This window comes from Sebastes umbrosus, chromosome 18 (assembly GCF_015220745.1).
Source record: "Sebastes umbrosus isolate fSebUmb1 chromosome 18, fSebUmb1.pri, whole genome shotgun sequence".
Taxonomy (NCBI): Eukaryota; Metazoa; Chordata; class Actinopteri; order Perciformes; family Sebastidae; genus Sebastes; species Sebastes umbrosus.
In genome coordinates this window covers 2,141,271-2,159,694 of record NC_051286.1, presented here as the reverse complement: position 1 = coordinate 2,159,694, position 18,424 = coordinate 2,141,271, and the positions used below count along the sequence as shown (strand labels likewise).

The 18,424-nt window shown below is 39.2% G+C and overlaps 1 protein-coding gene and 1 long non-coding RNA gene across 4 annotated transcripts in view; one reads left to right on the top strand and one right to left on the bottom strand.

Annotated features, from left to right (window-relative positions):
• The window catches only part of LOC119476787 (sorting nexin-14-like), a 24,041-nt gene extending 5,617 nt beyond the window's left edge, over positions 1-18,424 (top strand). Inside the window, exons 2-32 of one of the 3 annotated variants that reach the window (XM_037750326.1) lie at positions 764-803; positions 835-905; positions 1,872-2,021; positions 3,159-3,279; positions 3,485-3,558; positions 3,782-3,860; positions 4,094-4,137; positions 4,622-4,709; positions 5,259-5,343; positions 5,862-6,018; positions 6,201-6,276; positions 6,363-6,407; positions 6,624-6,704; positions 6,857-6,971; positions 7,186-7,341; positions 8,452-8,576; positions 8,958-9,016; positions 9,475-9,501; positions 11,846-11,975; positions 12,322-12,508; positions 12,813-12,896; positions 13,636-13,736; positions 13,906-14,017; positions 14,237-14,277; positions 14,741-14,860; positions 15,323-15,446; positions 15,740-15,904; positions 16,763-16,858; positions 16,968-17,059; positions 17,595-17,651; positions 18,262-18,424. In XM_037750326.1, the coding sequence (XP_037606254.1) occupies positions 877-905; positions 1,872-2,021; positions 3,159-3,279; positions 3,485-3,558; positions 3,782-3,860; positions 4,094-4,137; positions 4,622-4,709; positions 5,259-5,343; positions 5,862-6,018; positions 6,201-6,276; positions 6,363-6,407; positions 6,624-6,704; positions 6,857-6,971; positions 7,186-7,341; positions 8,452-8,576; positions 8,958-9,016; positions 9,475-9,501; positions 11,846-11,975; positions 12,322-12,508; positions 12,813-12,896; positions 13,636-13,736; positions 13,906-14,017; positions 14,237-14,277; positions 14,741-14,860; positions 15,323-15,446; positions 15,740-15,904; positions 16,763-16,858; positions 16,968-17,059; positions 17,595-17,651; positions 18,262-18,279 (2,838 nt within the window). In that variant the 5' untranslated portion in view covers positions 764-803; positions 835-876 and the 3' untranslated portion in view covers positions 18,280-18,424. Of the gene's footprint in view, positions 1-761; positions 804-833; positions 906-1,868; positions 2,022-3,158; positions 3,280-3,484; positions 3,559-3,781; positions 3,861-4,093; positions 4,138-4,621; positions 4,710-5,258; positions 5,344-5,861; positions 6,019-6,200; positions 6,277-6,362; positions 6,408-6,623; positions 6,705-6,856; positions 6,972-7,185; positions 7,342-8,451; positions 8,577-8,957; positions 9,017-9,474; positions 9,502-11,845; positions 11,976-12,321; positions 12,509-12,812; positions 12,897-13,635; positions 13,737-13,905; positions 14,018-14,236; positions 14,278-14,740; positions 14,861-15,322; positions 15,447-15,739; positions 15,905-16,762; positions 16,859-16,967; positions 17,060-17,594; positions 17,652-18,261 lie in introns of those variants that run through there. The other 2 variants (XM_037750327.1, XM_037750325.1) reach the window with 2 other exon arrangements.
• Positions 15,972-17,644, bottom strand: LOC119476790. The gene is made up of 3 exons (XR_005204106.1): positions 17,517-17,644; positions 16,544-16,677; positions 15,972-16,426 (listed from the first exon to the last, which is right to left on the bottom strand). It is a non-coding gene; the product is annotated as an uncharacterized LOC119476790 (long non-coding RNA).

The window sequence follows — 18,424 nt, the reverse complement described above, 5'->3', positions numbered from 1 at the left end:
TAAATAAATGAATGAATAAATAAGTAAAAAGGAAAATAAAAAAAAATAAAAAACTATCTAAATACATTTAAAATCTGATAAACAAATATATAAATAAATAAGTAAAAGGAAAAATTAAATAGAAGAGTAAATAAATAAGGGAATTTAAAAAAAATACAATAATAAATGAATACATTTAAAATGTAATAAACATAAATAAATAAAAGGGAAAATGAAATAAATACAAAACTAAATAAATATATTTAAAATGTAATAAACATAAATAAATAAATGAATGAATGAATAAATAAATAAAAAGGAAAATGAAATAGAAGAGTAAATAAATTAGAGAATCATGAATAAATTGAATAGTTTATTTATTTAGTCATTTATTTATTTATTTATTATTATGGCATGTTCCGTCCTCCATATGTCCAATAGGCGGCGGTAATTCATCTCTAAACTGGTTTACCAACCGCCAATAAACACCAAGGAAGATGAAGAGAATAACAAATCGCGATGGATTTACGTGAGTCTGTAACGGATCTGGCAACCTGTGAGTCTGTAACGGATCTGGCAACCCGTGAGTCTGTAACGGATCTGGCAACCCATGAGTCTGTAACGGATCTGGCAACCCGTGAGTCTGTAACGGATCTGGCAACCCATGAGTCTGTAACGGATCTGGCAACCCGTGAGTCTGTAACGGATCTGGCAACCCGTGAGTCTGTAACGGATCTGGCAACCCGCGGTCGGATTAGAGCTCATTCCCTCTGGAGGAGGAAGAGTCTTTAAACTATTCAGGAAAACATGAAGTAAAACACTTTAGGATCATTGATCCGGCTCGAGTCTGTTCATCAGCTGAAGACTGAAGCTGGAGGATAACATGTCTTGTTTTATATGAAGAAGAACTCCGATAGTTCACCACTGTAAGTCTCTAAAGCTATAAACTACCAACTGATAGCCCAGCTAGCTATCTGAGCTATCTGAGCTAACTGAGCTATCTGAGCTAACTGAGCTATCTGAGCTAACTGAGCTAACTGAGCTAACTGGGCTAACTGAGCTAACTGAGCTAACTGGGCTAACTGGGCTAACTGGGCTAACTGAGCTAACTGGGCTAACTGAGCTAACTGGGATAACTGAGCTAACTGAGCTAACTGAGCTAGCTGAGCTAACTCCTGCTAGCTGTCGTTGACATAGTTCACACTCACATGTTAAACGTGTGTAACTTCACTTTGACTCTGTATAACTCATTAAAACAGATAAAGCTCCATTATGAACGTCTGTCTGAGTTAATAGTGTAATAATAAATGTGTTTTAAAGGTCCCATATCGTGCTAACTTTCAGGTTCATATTGTATTTTGTGTTTCTACTAGAACATGTTTACATGCTGTAATGTTAAAAAAACACTTTATTTTCCTCATACTGTCTTCCTGAATATATAATATATTTACCCTCTGTCTGAAACGCTCCGTTTTAGCGCATTTTGACAGAATTGCAACAGAATTGCGTTGTTAGGCAACAGCCTGGGTTCATGTTTACTTCCTGTCAGCTGATGTCATTCACATACACTGCAACAGGAAATAAACTGGGACACATTTAGAATGTTTAAAACTGTGTCAAGGGTCTAAATATTGTATATTCGTGACATCACAAATGGGCAGAAATCCTAACAGCTTGTTTCAAATGCAGAGTTTCTGAATACGGGCTGTGTGTATTTCCCTGTGGATTGAGTGTTTCGATACTTTCACAGTATTTATATAATCACTTAAAACCTGTTTTATAATATAAAAGACAAAGATGTACATTTTGTATAATATGGGACCTTTAATGCTGTCAATGCTGATATTCTAGTTAATAGTGTTATAATAAATGTGTATTGATGCTGTCAGCAGGTCCTCTGACAGGATGGCAGATCTCTTAACGTATGTGGAGAATGTGAAACGAGGGCTGAAGATCGACGTCCTGAGAGAAGCTGGTCGTCAGTATCCAGTCTTCTGCTTCCTGTTCATCTCTATGGTGGCGCTCACTCTGCTGCTCAACAGGTAAAAACATCAGGGGAATAAAGTGTGTGTTTTATTAGGGGGGTGTGGAGAGAGAGTCAGGTTGTCTCTGATACTGAGAGAGTCATGTGATGTCTGTCCTCCTGCTGTTATCAGGGAAGAGCTGCTATATATCTCTGTTTGTTTACAATCGATTTTGTAGTTAGTTTATAGGAGCAAATCATTATCCCCATTATCTTTGCCTTAAAGCAGTGGTTCCCAAACCGTTTCACACTTTTCAAGGACCCCTACTCGGGGTGACCAGATCCCAACAAACCAAATGTGGGACAAAGTTTGTGTGGGACACGTTACCAAGGCTGAGAGGTAGTCTCTAACTTAAATAATAAACATTTCTATTCTGTCCCTTATCTCATAACATCTGTATGCTTTTCCCAAATGCATCCATAGATAGGTACATCTCTTTTTGTGTTTTCTTGTGAGACTCACATGAACTGTGTCGCATCATGTCGTTGTGTGAAATTGAAAAATAACTATCAAATCTCACAACAAAACCTCAGAGAATCTCCTTCCACCGGCTCATAAATACTTCTAAGTAGTTTCACAGTCTCTGTTGTAGCTGCTCTTCCTTTTCTTTGTGGTAGTTTCCATCATATTCCACCTAAATCTGCAGAGCTTGTGACTTTGCGGTGACGTTGCCCCGTGACGTTGCCCCGTGACGTTGCCCCGTGACTTTGCCCCGTGACTTTGCCCCGTTGGGCGTAGCGTAGCAAAGACGGTGAAATGTTAACCTGAACTTGACCCACGTGTGTTCAGTTTGACAGCAAACATGAAGACAGCCTTCCCTGCTTTCTTCACAGCCGTTGGATAAAAGCCAGTTTTCTGTCCTCAGTGGTTTGACTTTTGAAAGCTAGAGCTGATGAAAATGTGAGAATGTGTAGTATTTTTTTCTCACTGTTTTGACTGGAAATATGACAGAAATTATTAATCGATTAAAAAAAAAAAAAAAAAAAAGTATTATGGCTCAATGGATGGAACATTAAAAGCTTTCACTTTATCTAAAATCAAACAGAGGGATGAGCCCATGATTAAACACTGATTACAGCTCCTTTGTATTGTATCTGAGCAGTGTGAGTGAGTGTTTTTGGTTTGTTTTAATGCCGTCCAATATTCTCCCTCCAGCTATCTCCACATCCTGATGATCTTCTGGTCGTTCCTGGCTGGCGTCACCACTTTCTACTGCTCCCTCGGACCGGAGTCCCTTCTCCCAAATATCTTCTTCACCGTGAAGCCGAGGCACAAAGTAGGTCTGACACAGTCAGCTAAGAAGCACCATTGATTTATATTTAAATGTGAATATATGTGGAGCAGTGTGGTGTTTATGTACACAGAGATGTTTTCCACGTTTATATATACATATATATATGTATATATATATATGTATATATATAGTGTGGGATAAAATAACAGATAAAGGAAATATGTGAATCTTTTTTTCCCTCCAACAGCGACAGGAGCAGGAGTTGTTTCCTCTGGGCCACAGCTGTGCTGTGTGTGGGAAGGTCAAGTGCAACCGTCACCGGTACGTTCACATCATCTCTGAGCAGACACTGATGATATGTGTAATCTCTCCAGATGCAGCCCTCAAAAACAAGAAAAACAGACAAACAAAAAAACCTTAGCAAACCTAGTATTAGGATCATAGCTGGAATGATTGAATTCGTGCTTTCTGTATTTCTCTTGGTGAGCAGAGATGTGTTGAAGAAGCACACACTGATAATAATATGCTCCAATTGTCTTTGCAGGCCGACGCTGCTCCTTGAAAACTACCAGCCGTGGTTGAACCTGAAGGTTCATTCAAAAGTGGACGCTTCAATAGCAGAGGTACCTCAGTGGATGGATACATGTCAACGGTTTTATACTCAAATTAAATGTGTATATTATACAGACAATATGATTGTGAAACATACTTCCTACCGTTTTAATGAATCCTTCTGACATTGACTTACAAAATTACACTTTACATTTTGGTCGTATGTGTCTGTTATTAAATGTAAAATGTCATCAGTTCAAGTTATTTCTGAACTCTTCTAACTTTTGCTGTCTCCGACCTGCAGGTGTTCGAGTTAGTTCTGGAGAACTTTGTGTACCCCTGGTACAGGTAAGAAGAAAACCCAAAGTGTTTTATTGTCTTAAGGTACCGACACACCAAGCCGACGGTCGGCCGTCAGACAGTTTGGGGCCGTCGGTGAGCGTCTGTCGGTCTAGTTTTTGCGGTATGTCCCGCACCGTCTAGTCTGCCCGTGTTGGAGGTTTTTCGGCCGATTCAGGCTTTTATATCCGCCGTCCTCGGTCTACCTGTTTCCCTTTTTGAATGATGAACACAGACTACCGCCGCCTGCTGGTGTGGAGAGTTATTTCCTCTCACGCAGGCGCAGAGCGTACGTGCTAACTGGCCGTCAGCTGTCGTCTTTGTGGTGTGTTTGAGTGCAACCTTTTGGCCAATACAAAGGAAACGTGAGGCGACGCAACAGTCAGCCTTCACTGCCGCTAGTTCTTTGATGTCAGCTTGGTGTTTCTGGGCCTTTCAGTTTTTACAGACACACATGTAGAAGTTGTTATAAAGCCCCTCCTCTGGTTTTCAGGGACATCACAGATGACGAGGCGTGCGTGGACGAAGTGAGGATGACCTTTCGCTTCTTCTCCTCGGTGCTCCTCCGCCGGGCTCACAAGGTTTGTCATATATTTTTTATTTAAAGGCACAATCATTAGGATTTGTCGGTTGTAAACACAACATTCAAAGTTGCCCCCTCCTTTTTTTAATACTTAACTTTTTGTTGTTTTATAACAAACAACACAAACAATCCAGACAACAAAAGACGGACAGGGTCATCCTGTGTGAGGTGAAATACGCAACAGCATATGACATTATATGCATTTATAGGAGAAGAAAAAAGAAGCTGGGTTACATAGCAGTATACAAGTCTGTGGTTCCTTGGAGTCCCAGAATGTCCTTTAAAGTCTTAGAGGTCCCCTTAATCCAACATCATTCATGGGAGAAGGACCGGGTTGAAGTTGCTATAATTTGCATCAGTAAAGCCGCTACAGATGAAGAAGAAGCCGATAGCTCAAGCAGTCAGTAGACATTCAAATGCAAAAAGGAGATTTATGCATAATCACACTGGATCTCAGATGGGCATAAAAACATATGCTTTATTATTGTGTTTTTTAATCCCCAAAGTGTTTACTGTCTCTCACTAATGTTGCCCCTCTGTTTGTCAGGTTGACGTCCCCGCTGTGTTTGCAGACAAAGTGATGAAAGCTGTGATGAAGCACATTGAAATTATTGCAAAAGCTCAAGAAAAAGGTACGCACCAATCTGAACTGCACTTTGCTTGACTTTGCATTTGAAATGATGTATTAACATATCACTCATTATTTCATTTATTTATATTAATTTATGTTTTGTTTTACATTTAACTTCAAGCTAAATATAATCTAGAGATGGTGAAAGTGTCACCTCCTAAAACTAGAACTAGAACTGTGACGTTAAAGCTGGCGATTCAAATAAAGAAATATCACCACAAACACTGTTGGTGATGTTTATAATTGTGCTTTATATTAAGGATTAGCCTGTGAATTAATGCAACAAATCTGATCAGGAAGACTGTGTTGTAACCTCGTGTTTGTGCCGTGGTCGTACTGTTTATTGTGTTTTGGTTTATTTACTCTCAGCAGCATAGATAAAGACGTGAAAAGCTGGTATGAATCTTGGTTTTGATCTGCTCTTAAAGCCTACAGTAGCATCCACTGTGTCACTGATGTTAGTGTGTGTGTGTGTGTGTGTGTGTGTGTGTGTGTGTGTCTGTGTGTCTGTGTGTGCAGTGAAGAACGTGGAGGGTTTACAGCAGGCGGCTCTGGATGAATACGACGCCGACCTTCACATCGCTCTGCGCAGCCGCAGAGACGAGCTGCTCTACCTGAGGAAGCTGACTGAGATGCTGTTTCCCTTCGTCATGCCGCCCAAAGCAACAGACTGCAGGTAGGAAGAGATTAACCTGGATGACATCCAGGACTGGATTTAGTTAGCTTCTAATGTAGAATGACTTTAAGTATTAACTACAATCTCAAGCTCACTGTTTGTATCTGAAGGTCTGAGTGGCTGTTAATGATCAAACCAAATGATACTGTATTAACAGTTGTAACTGTGTTGTCGTTGTTCAGGTCTCTGGCTCTGCTGCTAAGGGAGGTGATGGCCGGATCCGTCATGTTACCGACCATGGACTTCATGGCCGACCCTGTAAGTAGAGCAGGATTGATGTTTGTTCTGGCGGTGTCATGAATCAGCAGCAATGAGGACGTTTAAATGTTCTCTTTGTTTTTCAGGATACTGTGAACCTCATGGTGCTGATATTTCTTGATGAAACTCCAGTAAGTGAAAAGAACATTTCAGGAATACTGACCTCCTTACCTTACACCTGAATCAGTGAAAAGTTCAGATACTGTTTATCCAGTTGGGAAAAGAAACCATACTCATTTAATGAGGAAAACTCTTTTAGCAATAAAGATGTGCTGCTCCACAGCTTACACTTCTGAATGTATTGATATTAATTCATTTAGATAAAATCCTGTTTTTTGTGTCTCCAGCCAGAAGAAGCCACGGATCCTCCGTCTGTCCCGGTTCCATTTTTACAGAAGTACGCAGACGTCAGCGGCAAAAAGGCGTCCGTGAGTACCTCACTGAGAGAAAGAGAGACCTGATTCACTACAGACCGACAGACTTCTGTTATGTCAAATGAAAAAGGGAAAGACATCTTACCTTACCTTTTGAAACCTGTCCTGTAATGAGGATAACGAAACGTCTCCCTCTGGTGGTGTAGGTGCTGAAGTTGGACCTGAAGGAGATCAGGGAGCAGCAGGATCTCCTCTTTCGTTTCATGAACTTCCTGAAGCAGGAAGGAGCCGTGCACGTGCTGCAGTTCTGCCTCGCTGTGGGTAAGAACAAACCATCAGACGTAAACCTTGCTGCACACTTAACCCTCTGATATGTTCCATATACTTCTGGTATACAGAATTTTACCAATAGGTGTCGCACTTGACTCAGTATCCATCCAGAAATGTTGACAGCTTTTTTCAGTAGCAACTATTCAGGCCTGTAACATGAATATGTCCGTCCGAATGTATAAAACCTCTCGTTGTTCTCCTCCAGAGGAGTTCAACGATAAGATCCTGAGTCCGGATCTGAAGGACTCTGAGCTGCAGCGTCTTCACGGCGAGGTGCTGCACATCTACGAGACCTACTGCCTGGACGAAAGCATCGACAAGATCAGCTTTGACCCGTTCATCGTGGAGGAGATCAGGAACAGTAAGAGGCTATAATTTACCCTCAGTGACGACGTTTACTTTGATAAAATCAAACCGGTGTAAACTCGTACACTGTGACACAATATACATTTTGGAGCTTTTGTTAATGAGAGAAATTCATGCTCATTATTGAACTCTCGTAATTTGATGATGCTGATATTGCTGCCAAACACTCAACTTCAAGATAAAAAATTACATTTTAGTCCATAGATCAGGGGTCAGCAACCTGCATCTCTTTAGCTCCTCTCCAGTGGCTCCCTGTGGATTTATAAAAATGGAAATGAATAACTGTTTGTTTACATTTTCATTTTTATTTATCATTGTTGTAGGTCTATGGTACGACGGTACGACGGAGTATTAGGGCCACATTGAGGGAAAACAATAAATCTGAGATTTCGAGAATAAAGTCAGAATATTATAAAGTAGTCATTTTATGTGTTATTTTCTTTTTTTCTCGTAATATCACAACTTTTTTTCTCATAGAGCTATGACTTTTTTCTCGTAATATTACGACTTTTTTCTCGTAATATTACCACTTTTTTCTTGTAATATTCTGACTTTATTGTGTAAATCTCAGATGTGTTTTCCCTCAATGTGGCCCTAATACTCCGTAGTACATTGTCTCTTTGTCCCTCACTGCATTAGACTTATATACTATATACTTAGACTATAAACTGTGTTACCTTCATCACAATGATCACATGATTTGCCGCTCCAGACAGATTTATTTTTTTCTTTTGATAGTAAAGGTTGCTGACCTCTGCCATAGATGAACTATTTATTGGACTTACAGGAAGAGCAACTTAACTGCAGCTGGAAATCTTTTCTCTCTTTTTCTGACCTCCAATGGTTTAACTTCTCTGTTTGCTGCAGTGATGTACATGTGTACTGCAGTACCCCGTGACATCACTGTTGGGTGATGCTAGATGTATTCAGAGGGGAAACAGTGAAACACTGGTCTTCAGCCTGTTGTTGAGCTACTCTTTAAACAATTTAGAATTGCACTTCTATATGTGTACAAAACGCGTTTAAGTGTTTCCTGTTTGTCTCCAGTGTAAACTCTCAGTTTAACCACACGCCGTCTCTCTCTCCCTCTCCCTCTCCCTCTCAGTTGCTAAAGGTCCGTACGTCGCCGTGGTGAAGCTGCAGACGATGCGCTGCCTGTTCGAGGCCTACGAACACGTCCTGTCTCTGCTGGAGAGAGTCTTCACCCCGATGTTCTGTCACAGCGATGAAGTAAGACCTCAGAAGCTCTGTCACCCACACTATAAAACAAAACACATCTCCAGGTTCTGTATGAGCATGTGTTCAAAATAAAGACTCACAGTACGTTGCTAAGTAAGTAAGTAAGTACATTTACTCAAGTACTGAACAGTACTCCATGTATTTGCTTCATTTGGGTCTATGTGAAGGTAGAAGGAAGTTACCGCTTTTATTGTTGTAGTCTGAGTAACGAGACGTCATATCCGTTCCGTATCAGTCAACTAAAACAAACCTCAGCGAGCCAGAACGAATACTACCAAACATTTAGACTTCTCCAGACTTCATGTCAGATTAGTTGTTGTTTTTATTAGGTTTTCTTTGTACACTGACTGTGTCTCCTCTCCTGTTGTTTAGTACTTCAGACACCTGCTGAGGGGAGCAGAGTCTCCGACAAGGAACTCAAGAATCAACAGGTTTGTGATCTGGATTGTTGTATAATTTAGACTTTTAGTTTTATTTTAATTTATCTTTCATGTGGCAGAAATAGCAAACAGAAAGAGGGTTAAAAATGTGATGAAAACACCTCCCATGAAAAGAATAGAATTTCACCAAGTTAATTCATGATAAGATACTAATCTTGTGATGTACATGATACGATCAATGCCGTGAGTATTGGAACACTTAGGTAAACTGGCTTATTTACACAGTAATTATTTGATTTTTGTTGAATTAATAATAGCTTTAAAATGAGCTTAAGAATGTAAGATTGTAAAATTAAGTATGCAGTCCACCAAAAGATGTTTTTGAGGACGATACTATGATAAGTGTTTTTACACTGTACCAGCGTCTAGTAGCGAGAACAGCTTTAAGTTTTGCTCACATCCCTTCGAGGTGTTTTGTCAACATTAGCTGCTTGTGCATCTTATTCCAGAAATAGCTTCAGTTTGGAAGAAAACAGGTAAGTAGGTCTTCGGCATGTTGCCCGGCCTCACACAGTCTGCTGCCTGAAAGATGCTGGATGCAAACACAGTCTGATGCATGCAGATGCAGGATAGCTCACTGTAGGCTGCTCTGAGAATCTAACAAAGGGGATAGTTCTGATGTTTCTCAGTGTGGTTATGTGAGGTACTTCTCCATAGTATTACCTACTGTAGCTGTACGCTTTATATTTATAATATCTTTACCGCTACCAGGGCTCCGGCATTTTTTTTTTTTTTTACTTTTTTGGGCATTTTTTTTACTTTTTCTCTGACATTTCTTAAACCATTTTTCCGACATTTTCTGATTTTTTTTTTTTTTTTTCAACTTTTTTTTTACTTTTTTTACTTTTTTTCGGACATTATTTTTTACTTTTTCTCCAACTTTTTATTTATTTATTTTTTTTACTGTTTTTAGGACTTTTTTTTTTACTTTTTTCTGGCACGTTTTTACTTTTTTCTCCGACATTTTTTTTTTTTTTTTACTTTTCTGGGCATTTTTTTTTTCTGTCTTTTTTTTTTTTTTTTTCAACTTTTTTCTGACTTTTTTTTTTAACTTTTTTTTTTACTTTTTCCAACTTTTTATTTATTTATTTTTTTTTACTGTTTTCAGGACTTTTCTTTACTTTTTCTGACAAGTTTTTACTTTTTCTGTTTTTTTTTTTTTTTTTTTACTTTTTCTCAGATTTTTTACTTTTTCTTGGACATTTCTTTTTTTTTTTTATTACTATTTTTTCGGACATTTCTTTTTTAAATCTTTTTTCAGAATTTTTTTTTTTTACCTTTTCCAACTTTTTATTTATTTATTTATTTTTTACTGTTTTTAGGACTTTTCTTTACTTTTTCTGACACGTTTTTACTTTTTCTCATTTTTTTTTTTTTTTTTTTTACTTTTTCTCAGATTTTTTACTTTTTCTTGGACATTTCTTTTTTTTTTTTTTTTTACTATTTTTTCGGACATTTCTTTTTTAAATCTTTTTTCAGAATTTTTTTTGACTATTTCAAAAAATTACGTTACTTTTTTTTTTTTTTTTTTTCTATTTTTAGGACTTTTTAAAAACAACGTGTCTCCATGACTTCATCCATCCATCCTTCCTCAATTTTCAGTGCAAAGTAAAAACTAACATCACTAATTCTTCCTGCCCGTCGTCCGCCATGTTTGTTTACACTAAAGTCACATTTGATGGCGTGATATGCCCAACCTCACTGCGAAACGTCCAGACTATCCCTCTAACATCAGGAGCCGCTGCTGGGCTTTTGTGTTTGTTTACATGTTATGCTGATGCTTGCTCTTTGGTTTTAACTTCATGTTTGAGACGATAGAGCTGCTGAAGAAGACACGCGTGTCTGTTGATGACTGGTTGAATTTAAAGCAATGAAAGTGTCTGTGTCTGGCAGTGTTTGTTTGTTTTGTTTACCTGAAGCCGACAATTCAGACCTGCATCATGTTGCATCACCGTCCTCTGTCCTTCACTACTCTCTCAGTAGTTGACGGTTGGAGTCGAGGACAGTGTGATATTACAATAGAGGCTTTGCAAATGCAAGTGACCGTTTGATTTCGATTATGAAAAATACAATTCCTGAGTTTCAGTGTATCTTTTTTGATACCTCACATAGAAATGTTTTCCTACAAAATCATTTCTTTTATTTAGCAAAATAAGTGAAACTTCTCAAACGCATCAGTTTGATTTTTGTCTTGCAACCAATCAAGAACTTTACTTTTATAAAATGCAGTCTAAAATTTGCAAGATTTGTTTTTAAATCGGCAGAAATCTGACCAAGCATTCAAGTTTTAGTTAGTTAAATAGTCTGAATCGTTGGCGTTGACCCACCACCCTCTCAGCCGCAGTAAAAGTCTGACTTACTGCCGTTTTTTTAAATAGCAGAAGCTCCTTTGGTGAGTTTGGGAACAGGAAAGTATTAACCTGTTTGATCTTTCTCATCACAATCGGGCACTTTGCCCGACGCTTCATCGTTGTTAGAAGGTGAATCTTTTCTATTTCCAAACTGAAACATCCTGGTTAAACATTAGAAATAAGAGTATTCAGTGACTACATGCTGCCGTGGCCGGTGGATGAAAACGTCTTGTAGTTGTTCTGCATGTCTGCTGCATGTCAGCTGTCAAAGCACAAAGTGAAACGCTCTGCCAACAAGTCAAACTTGATAGATAAATATGTTTCTACTGACATTTGAGCACGATGATGACAAAGAGAAGCACGAGGAGAGGAAGAGGGATTTGTTTCAGAATAGATTTGTGGGGTTGTGTAGTATTAATGCTGATTAGACGCTCCTTCACGTATCCTCGTATTTCTCTGTTGCCCGTAGAAACATGTCAAAGCGCGGGGAGACGTTCGGGATCAGCAGAATCGGCAGCAAAATCAAAGGCGTGTTCAAGAGCACGACCATGGAGGGATCCATGCTGCCCAGCGCCATGAACGACTTCGACGAAGATCTGGTGAGTGTTTCTTTTTCACGCGTCTAAACATTAAATCAATTCATCTCCTTTTACATTTTAAACCCGAGTTATACTTGTAGACTTGTAGAATAGTAGTCCCCAACCTTTTCTCCTTGAAGATCCCCTGCATGAGCCCCCCCGACGTCATCACCCTAAAATAAAATTACAAATCCTCGAACAAAATCCTCAATTTGAATAAATAAATGAGTTACTTTTTTTTATTTAATCAACTTTCTTTAATGAATAAAACTCGTCAGTTTTGGTCAACACATTATACACATTTAATTTACAAATTCGTTGTTGTGATTTATGTTAAATTTTGACATTACCATTTGTCTCCCTGCAGGTGGAGGAGGCGACTGTCGTGATGGAGGACGACTCCCCCGCCGAGCCGGCCAGCACGCCGGGCTCCCTGAGGAACCTGTTGGCCTGGAGCATCACCATCCCCTACATCGACATCTACGACGACGAGGTCAAGAGGGAGAAGATCCCCGTCTTCTGCATCGACGTGGACCGCAAGGACCGGAAGGAAGGTGAGTGAACGGGGCGGTAAAACACAAACCCTCTGGTTCATAGTGTTGGACATTAGACCATGACCCAGTCCAAAGGTCAAGACATACAGTCTGTAATCACTTCCAAAATTCACAACATGTTTTTATATAACTAAATATTCTGCTTATAACACTAATAACGTGCAATTATTAACGTTGACAGCCCTAAATAAAATAACATTTTTGATATAGAACGGAGACTTTTCACATTTAAACTATCAGTTTTATCATCAACGATTCTCTACTTATATATATAATGTTGTAATTTGTTGTTCTCTTCCTGCAGTTGGTCATGAAACTGAGAAGTGGTCGGTCTACAGAAGATATCTGGAGTTCTACGTACTCGAATCCAAACTCACCGAGTTCCACGGTAACACTTAAAAACACTGTTGTTTCCTTATATAATATATATATATATATAAATAAATATTTATATATATATTGATATATATATCGATATATATATTGATATATATATATCGATATATATATCAATATATATATATTTTTTATATTGATATATATATATATATATATATATATTGAGATATATATATATATATATATTGAAATATATATATCTATATATATAAAGATATATAGATATATATATCTATATATATATAGATATATATCTATATATATATAGATATATATATTGATATATATCAATATATATATATATATATATTGATATATATCAATATATGTATATATATTGATATATATATATTTCTCTATAATAATCTACATTCACAGCTAGAGGGTTGCAGGTTCGAATCCAGCTTGGGACCCTTCTGTGTGGAGTTTGCATGTTCTCCCCGTGTTAGCGTGGGTTTTCTCCGGGTACTCCGGTTTCCTCCCACAGTCCAAAGACATGCAGGTTAGGTTAATTGTGGACTCTAAATTGCCCGTAGGTGTGAATGTGAGCGTGAATGGTTGTCTGTCTATATGTGTTAGCCCTGCGATGGACTGGCGACCTGTCCAGGGTGTACCCTGCCTTCGCCCAATGTCGGCTGGGATCGGCTCCAGCCCCCCCGCGACCCCTAACGGGATAAGCGGTTGCAGATGGATGGATGGATAATCTACATTCATTCACCATTTTCCAGGCACATTTGCAGATGCTCAGCTTCCATCCAAAAGAATTATAGGACCGAAGAATTGTGAGTTTCTCCAATCCAAGAGGGAAGAGTTTGAGGAATATTTACAGGTATGAAACAAACGGTGCCGTTTTATTGGCTTCTGATCCAATATTTATATTTCACTGCTGATTGAGTTGCGTGGTCCCAACACGCGTTACACAATAACAAAGATGCAATGAAATGCATAAAAGTGTAAATCTACTAAGCTACCTGGTGTGTCTGTGTGTGTGTTTGCAGAGACTCCTGCAGCATTCAGAGCTCAGCAACAGTCAGCTGTTGGCCGACTTCCTGTCTCCTCACAGCATGGAGTCTCAGTTCCTGGACCGGATGCTGCCTGATGTCAACCTGGGTATGTACACATTATGGATTTCTATTTTTATTATCTCATCCAGGTCAAAATAAAAAAAGAGTATGAATCTTACTCCAGTGTCCTGTTGGTGATAATTCAATATTATATAGTTTATCAACCTTCAGGGAACTCATGATAATATGAATTAATCATGTTGTAATATCTGTTTGTCCAAATTTACAATTCCAAGTCTTCAGTCTTTGTTTTTTTTTTTTACAGGAAAAATGTTCAAGTCTGTCCCGGGGAAGCTGATCAAAGAGGTGAGTCCCTCCGGAGCTCAAATGATGATTCATAATGTCGCTATTTTTAAAATATGTGTCTTTATTTCCATGTGCAACGCCTCCTTCCCTGCAATAGATTCTTCAGTTTGCAGTTTTTATGCTAAGCTAACATGCTGTCTGAAACACCAGGGGGCGTACAAACAACATATTTAGTGAAGAAGCAAGAAGTCAACATGTGTTACTGGCAAAATGTCATAAACCAAAGATACAACTCCTCAACACCATGGAGAAATTATAATTAACTGTAAACTCATATAAAATATTCATAGACATACTTTATCACCTTTTATTACACGGCTTTGTTCTGATTGGTCAATCATCAGTTCTGTTGTCGGACTCTGGAGGACCGTTTTTGAGTCAAATGATTGTAATTATCGCTGAACGTTATCCCTGACGTGACTACTTCAACATGTCACTGATGATGTGTTTTCCTGTTTTCCAGAAAGGACAGAACCTGGACCCTTTCATCCAGTCCTTCTTCAACTCCTGCGAGTCGCCCAAACCCAAACCCAGCCGACCGGAGCTGACCATCCTCAGCCCCACCGCCGAGAACAACAAGAAGGTAAAAACACAAACTAAACATCTCTCGCTCCTGCTCACACCGGAGCACGATGTTGTAACTTCCTTCTACCTCCACATAGACTCAGATGAAGCAAATATATTGATCCTGGCATTAAAAGATCAATTCAATCTGTCAGTCTATTACCACAGAACTTTTTAAATTCTAGTGGAAATGTGTAGAATTCAGGGCTGTCAAAGTTAACGCAAATTTGTTTTAATGCTATTAATTTCGCATTAACGCAACTTGTGATTTTTAGGTTGTAGTTGTAGCGGCTCAGTTTTAAAGCTGTCTTATGAAACTAGAAACCTGATGAATCCATCGGTATCAATGATGTCATACTAGCCTGTCAGGAAGGAGGATAAATAACGCTCCAAACTTACGCTACATTTTGGCGAGGACAAACTGACACGGCCAATTTACAAATTGGTGACACTCTGCTGATGATTCACTTTTCACCTGCAGCTCTTCAACGACCTGTTCAAGAACAACGCAAACCTGTCGGAGAGTTCGGAGAGGAAACACAAGCACAACTACTTCATGGAGATGATCTCTGTAGACGGCATGTATGACTACATGATGTACGTCGGTAAGTGATCAACTAATGTCTCGAGGGTGGAGGAGAGTACCGTTCATAATTTAACTCTACGGATAGAAAGAACTTTAGAAGGTCAAACATACGTTCTTTGGTTCAGATTTCTCTTCCGTACGTGATTGTTAATTGTGTGGCTATAATTTGCCAAATGACTTTCAAACGTGCTGATAAACAAATTTGTACATGAGGAATTGAATCTGTTCTAAAAACAACTTGTCTCGTGTTTCTTCCCCGCCAGTCTCTCTCTGTTTTGACTCTTGTGTCTGCGTCTGTGTTTTCACTGACAGGTCGGATGGTGTTCCACACGGCGGACTGGCTGCACCACTGTCTGGCTGCCGGGAGGATCCTCCTCAAGAACACGTTTGAAGCCTACATGGACCAGTACATGCAGTCCAAACTGGAGCAGGTCCTCCAGGAGCACCACATGGTCTCCCTCATCACACAGCTCAGAGGTGCGTTTCAGAAGACAATGAACAATATGGGAAGTATTCAGTCGGGATGCACGGTTGCAAAATTCGTGGCTGATACTGATGTTTTTGTTGATTTTGTTTTTGCGGTTATTTACTCCCATTTTGTGCCGGGGAAACAAAAACCTTTAAAAACCTCAGCATTTTAATTAATTATTAACATTTCATTTAACCAATAGCATTAATCGGTTAAAATGCTTATTGTCGGTTAAATGGTTAATTATTAACATCCCTATTAAGGCTACATCCACACTAATACGTTTTTGTTTTACAACACGTAACTTGTGCTACGTTTACGCCTCACGTCCACACTACTGCGCCGTTTTCCAGCCTCTGAAACTTAGACGTTTGAAAGTGCTGCTGACCCCGTTTTAAAACTCCGGGGTTGCGTTTTAGTCTGGATGGACAGAAACGGAGACATTTTGAAAACGATGATGCAGACGCCCACGTCTTCTTGATTGGATCTCATCAGTCCTGACGTGTCCTTCTCTGGTTCGTCACGTGAACCTTTTCCAGAAGAAAACAAAAAAAGTGGTTAATTTCAACATGGATAAGGAGTTACAAGCATTGCTGACTTTGTTGTCTCTGCTAAATTCTGTATTTTATAAAGCTACTACAGCCTACATGTGCAGGAGGGAAGCTGTCTTCATAAACAAAAACGTATTAGTGTGGATGTAGCTTCCTGCTTTAGTAACAGTCAGCATCCATGTGTGCTGGTTTGAGTATCTGCAGTCATCAACTCCTCTTCTGTCTCCGACCTTCAGAAACAGAAAGAAAAATAGATGCTGTGTTTTTCATGAAGTTGAATTCTGTGCTTCATGTTGTCATTTTTTCTTCCCTCAGACGCCGTGTTCTGTGAGAGCTGCGAGGAGCGAACCACCGAGGACAAACAGATCAGAGCCAAGCAGACGTTCGATGAGATGATGAAGTATTTACCAGGTCAGTAAAGAGATAGTTCTACATTCAAACTTTAGACTAGATCAAACACAACCACAGATGAATCGTCTCATGTCGTTCAATACATTTAAAGTGTGTTTTTGATTTTCAGACTATGTGGTGAAGTGCATCGGCCAGGAGGCTAAATACGAAGGCATCCGGCTCCTCTTTGACGGCTTCCAGCAGCCTGTCCTCAACAAGCAGGTAAACAGAACCACTCTACACCATGACAACATTAATGCAACAGATCTGCAGTAAATATTAGTTGGTAAAGATGACCATTAAATGTACAATCACTGCAAGACACAATCGTTTTGTACGTAGCACTGAAGGAACTCCATTTCGTTCCAACCGAGCAACCTCCGGGTCTGAGAAGTGAAGCCAATGCTGAAGTTGCCTTAAACCTGCATTCTCTCTACCAGCCAGCAGGGGGCGACTCCTCTGGTTGTATAGAAGTCTCTGAGAAAATGAGCCTACTTCTCACTTGATTTATTCCCTCAGTAAATATTGTAAACATGAGTTTATGGTCTCAATCTCTAGTTTCCCCCTGCTGGCTGTTAGAGAGAATGCAGGTTTAAAGGACCTTCTGCATTGGCTTCACTTCTCAGAGCCGGAGGTTGATCTGACCAGGCATTCAATGCTACTTTCTGTCGATACTAACCAGTGTGAAAGGCAGATGGGATCACTGCTTCCTGGCGTCCTCTCTAACGACTTTGTCTCTGCTGCTGTGTCTCCTCAGATGACGTACGTCCTGCTGGACATCGCCGTGCAGGAGCTCTTCCCTGAACTCGGCAAGGTAAACAAATGACAGTGGAGAACGTAAAGACATAAAACAGGAAGAGACACAACTCACTGTGATATGTTTGGGAATGTGTACCATTCATTCTGAGGCAGTGGGGCAGGAGAGTACGGTAATATCTGACAGAGATTCTTCACAGCAAGGGAAGCTGTTTATATCCTCTGAGAAGCTTTTAATGGGAAACAAGAGGATTAAAGCTACAGTCGGTAACTTTGAGCTTACTTAAATGTTTTGACCTACTATACTGCGACTTCTTACGACATATACTATGACTTAGTTTTTTTTCGAAATGGTAACTTTTTTTTTTACGACTTTTTTCTATAAACTGTACTATGACTTTTTTTTTTTTTACAACAAACTATATGACTTTTACGACACTGAATTTTTTTTCGACATACTGTACTATGACTTTTTTCGACATACTGTACTACGACGTTTTTTACAACCTTTTTTTTTCGACAGACTATACCACGATTTCTTTTACAACTTTTTTTGACTATTTTCGACCAACATGCACATTATGACTTTTTTAATAAGACAAACGGCAGTTAAACTTCTCTCTGAAATGTTTATTCTAACTGTGCATATAATGTTTCCTCCTCTGCAGGGAGTGATCGTCGTGTGAAGCAGATGATGTACCGAACACTGTATCCACATCGTGGATTATGGAAGTGCAATACTGAACTATTTCCAAAACCTCTGGGATCATCTTCACATTCCAATGTATATAAAAGCACAAATAAAAAGATATATTTATTGATGTCACTACA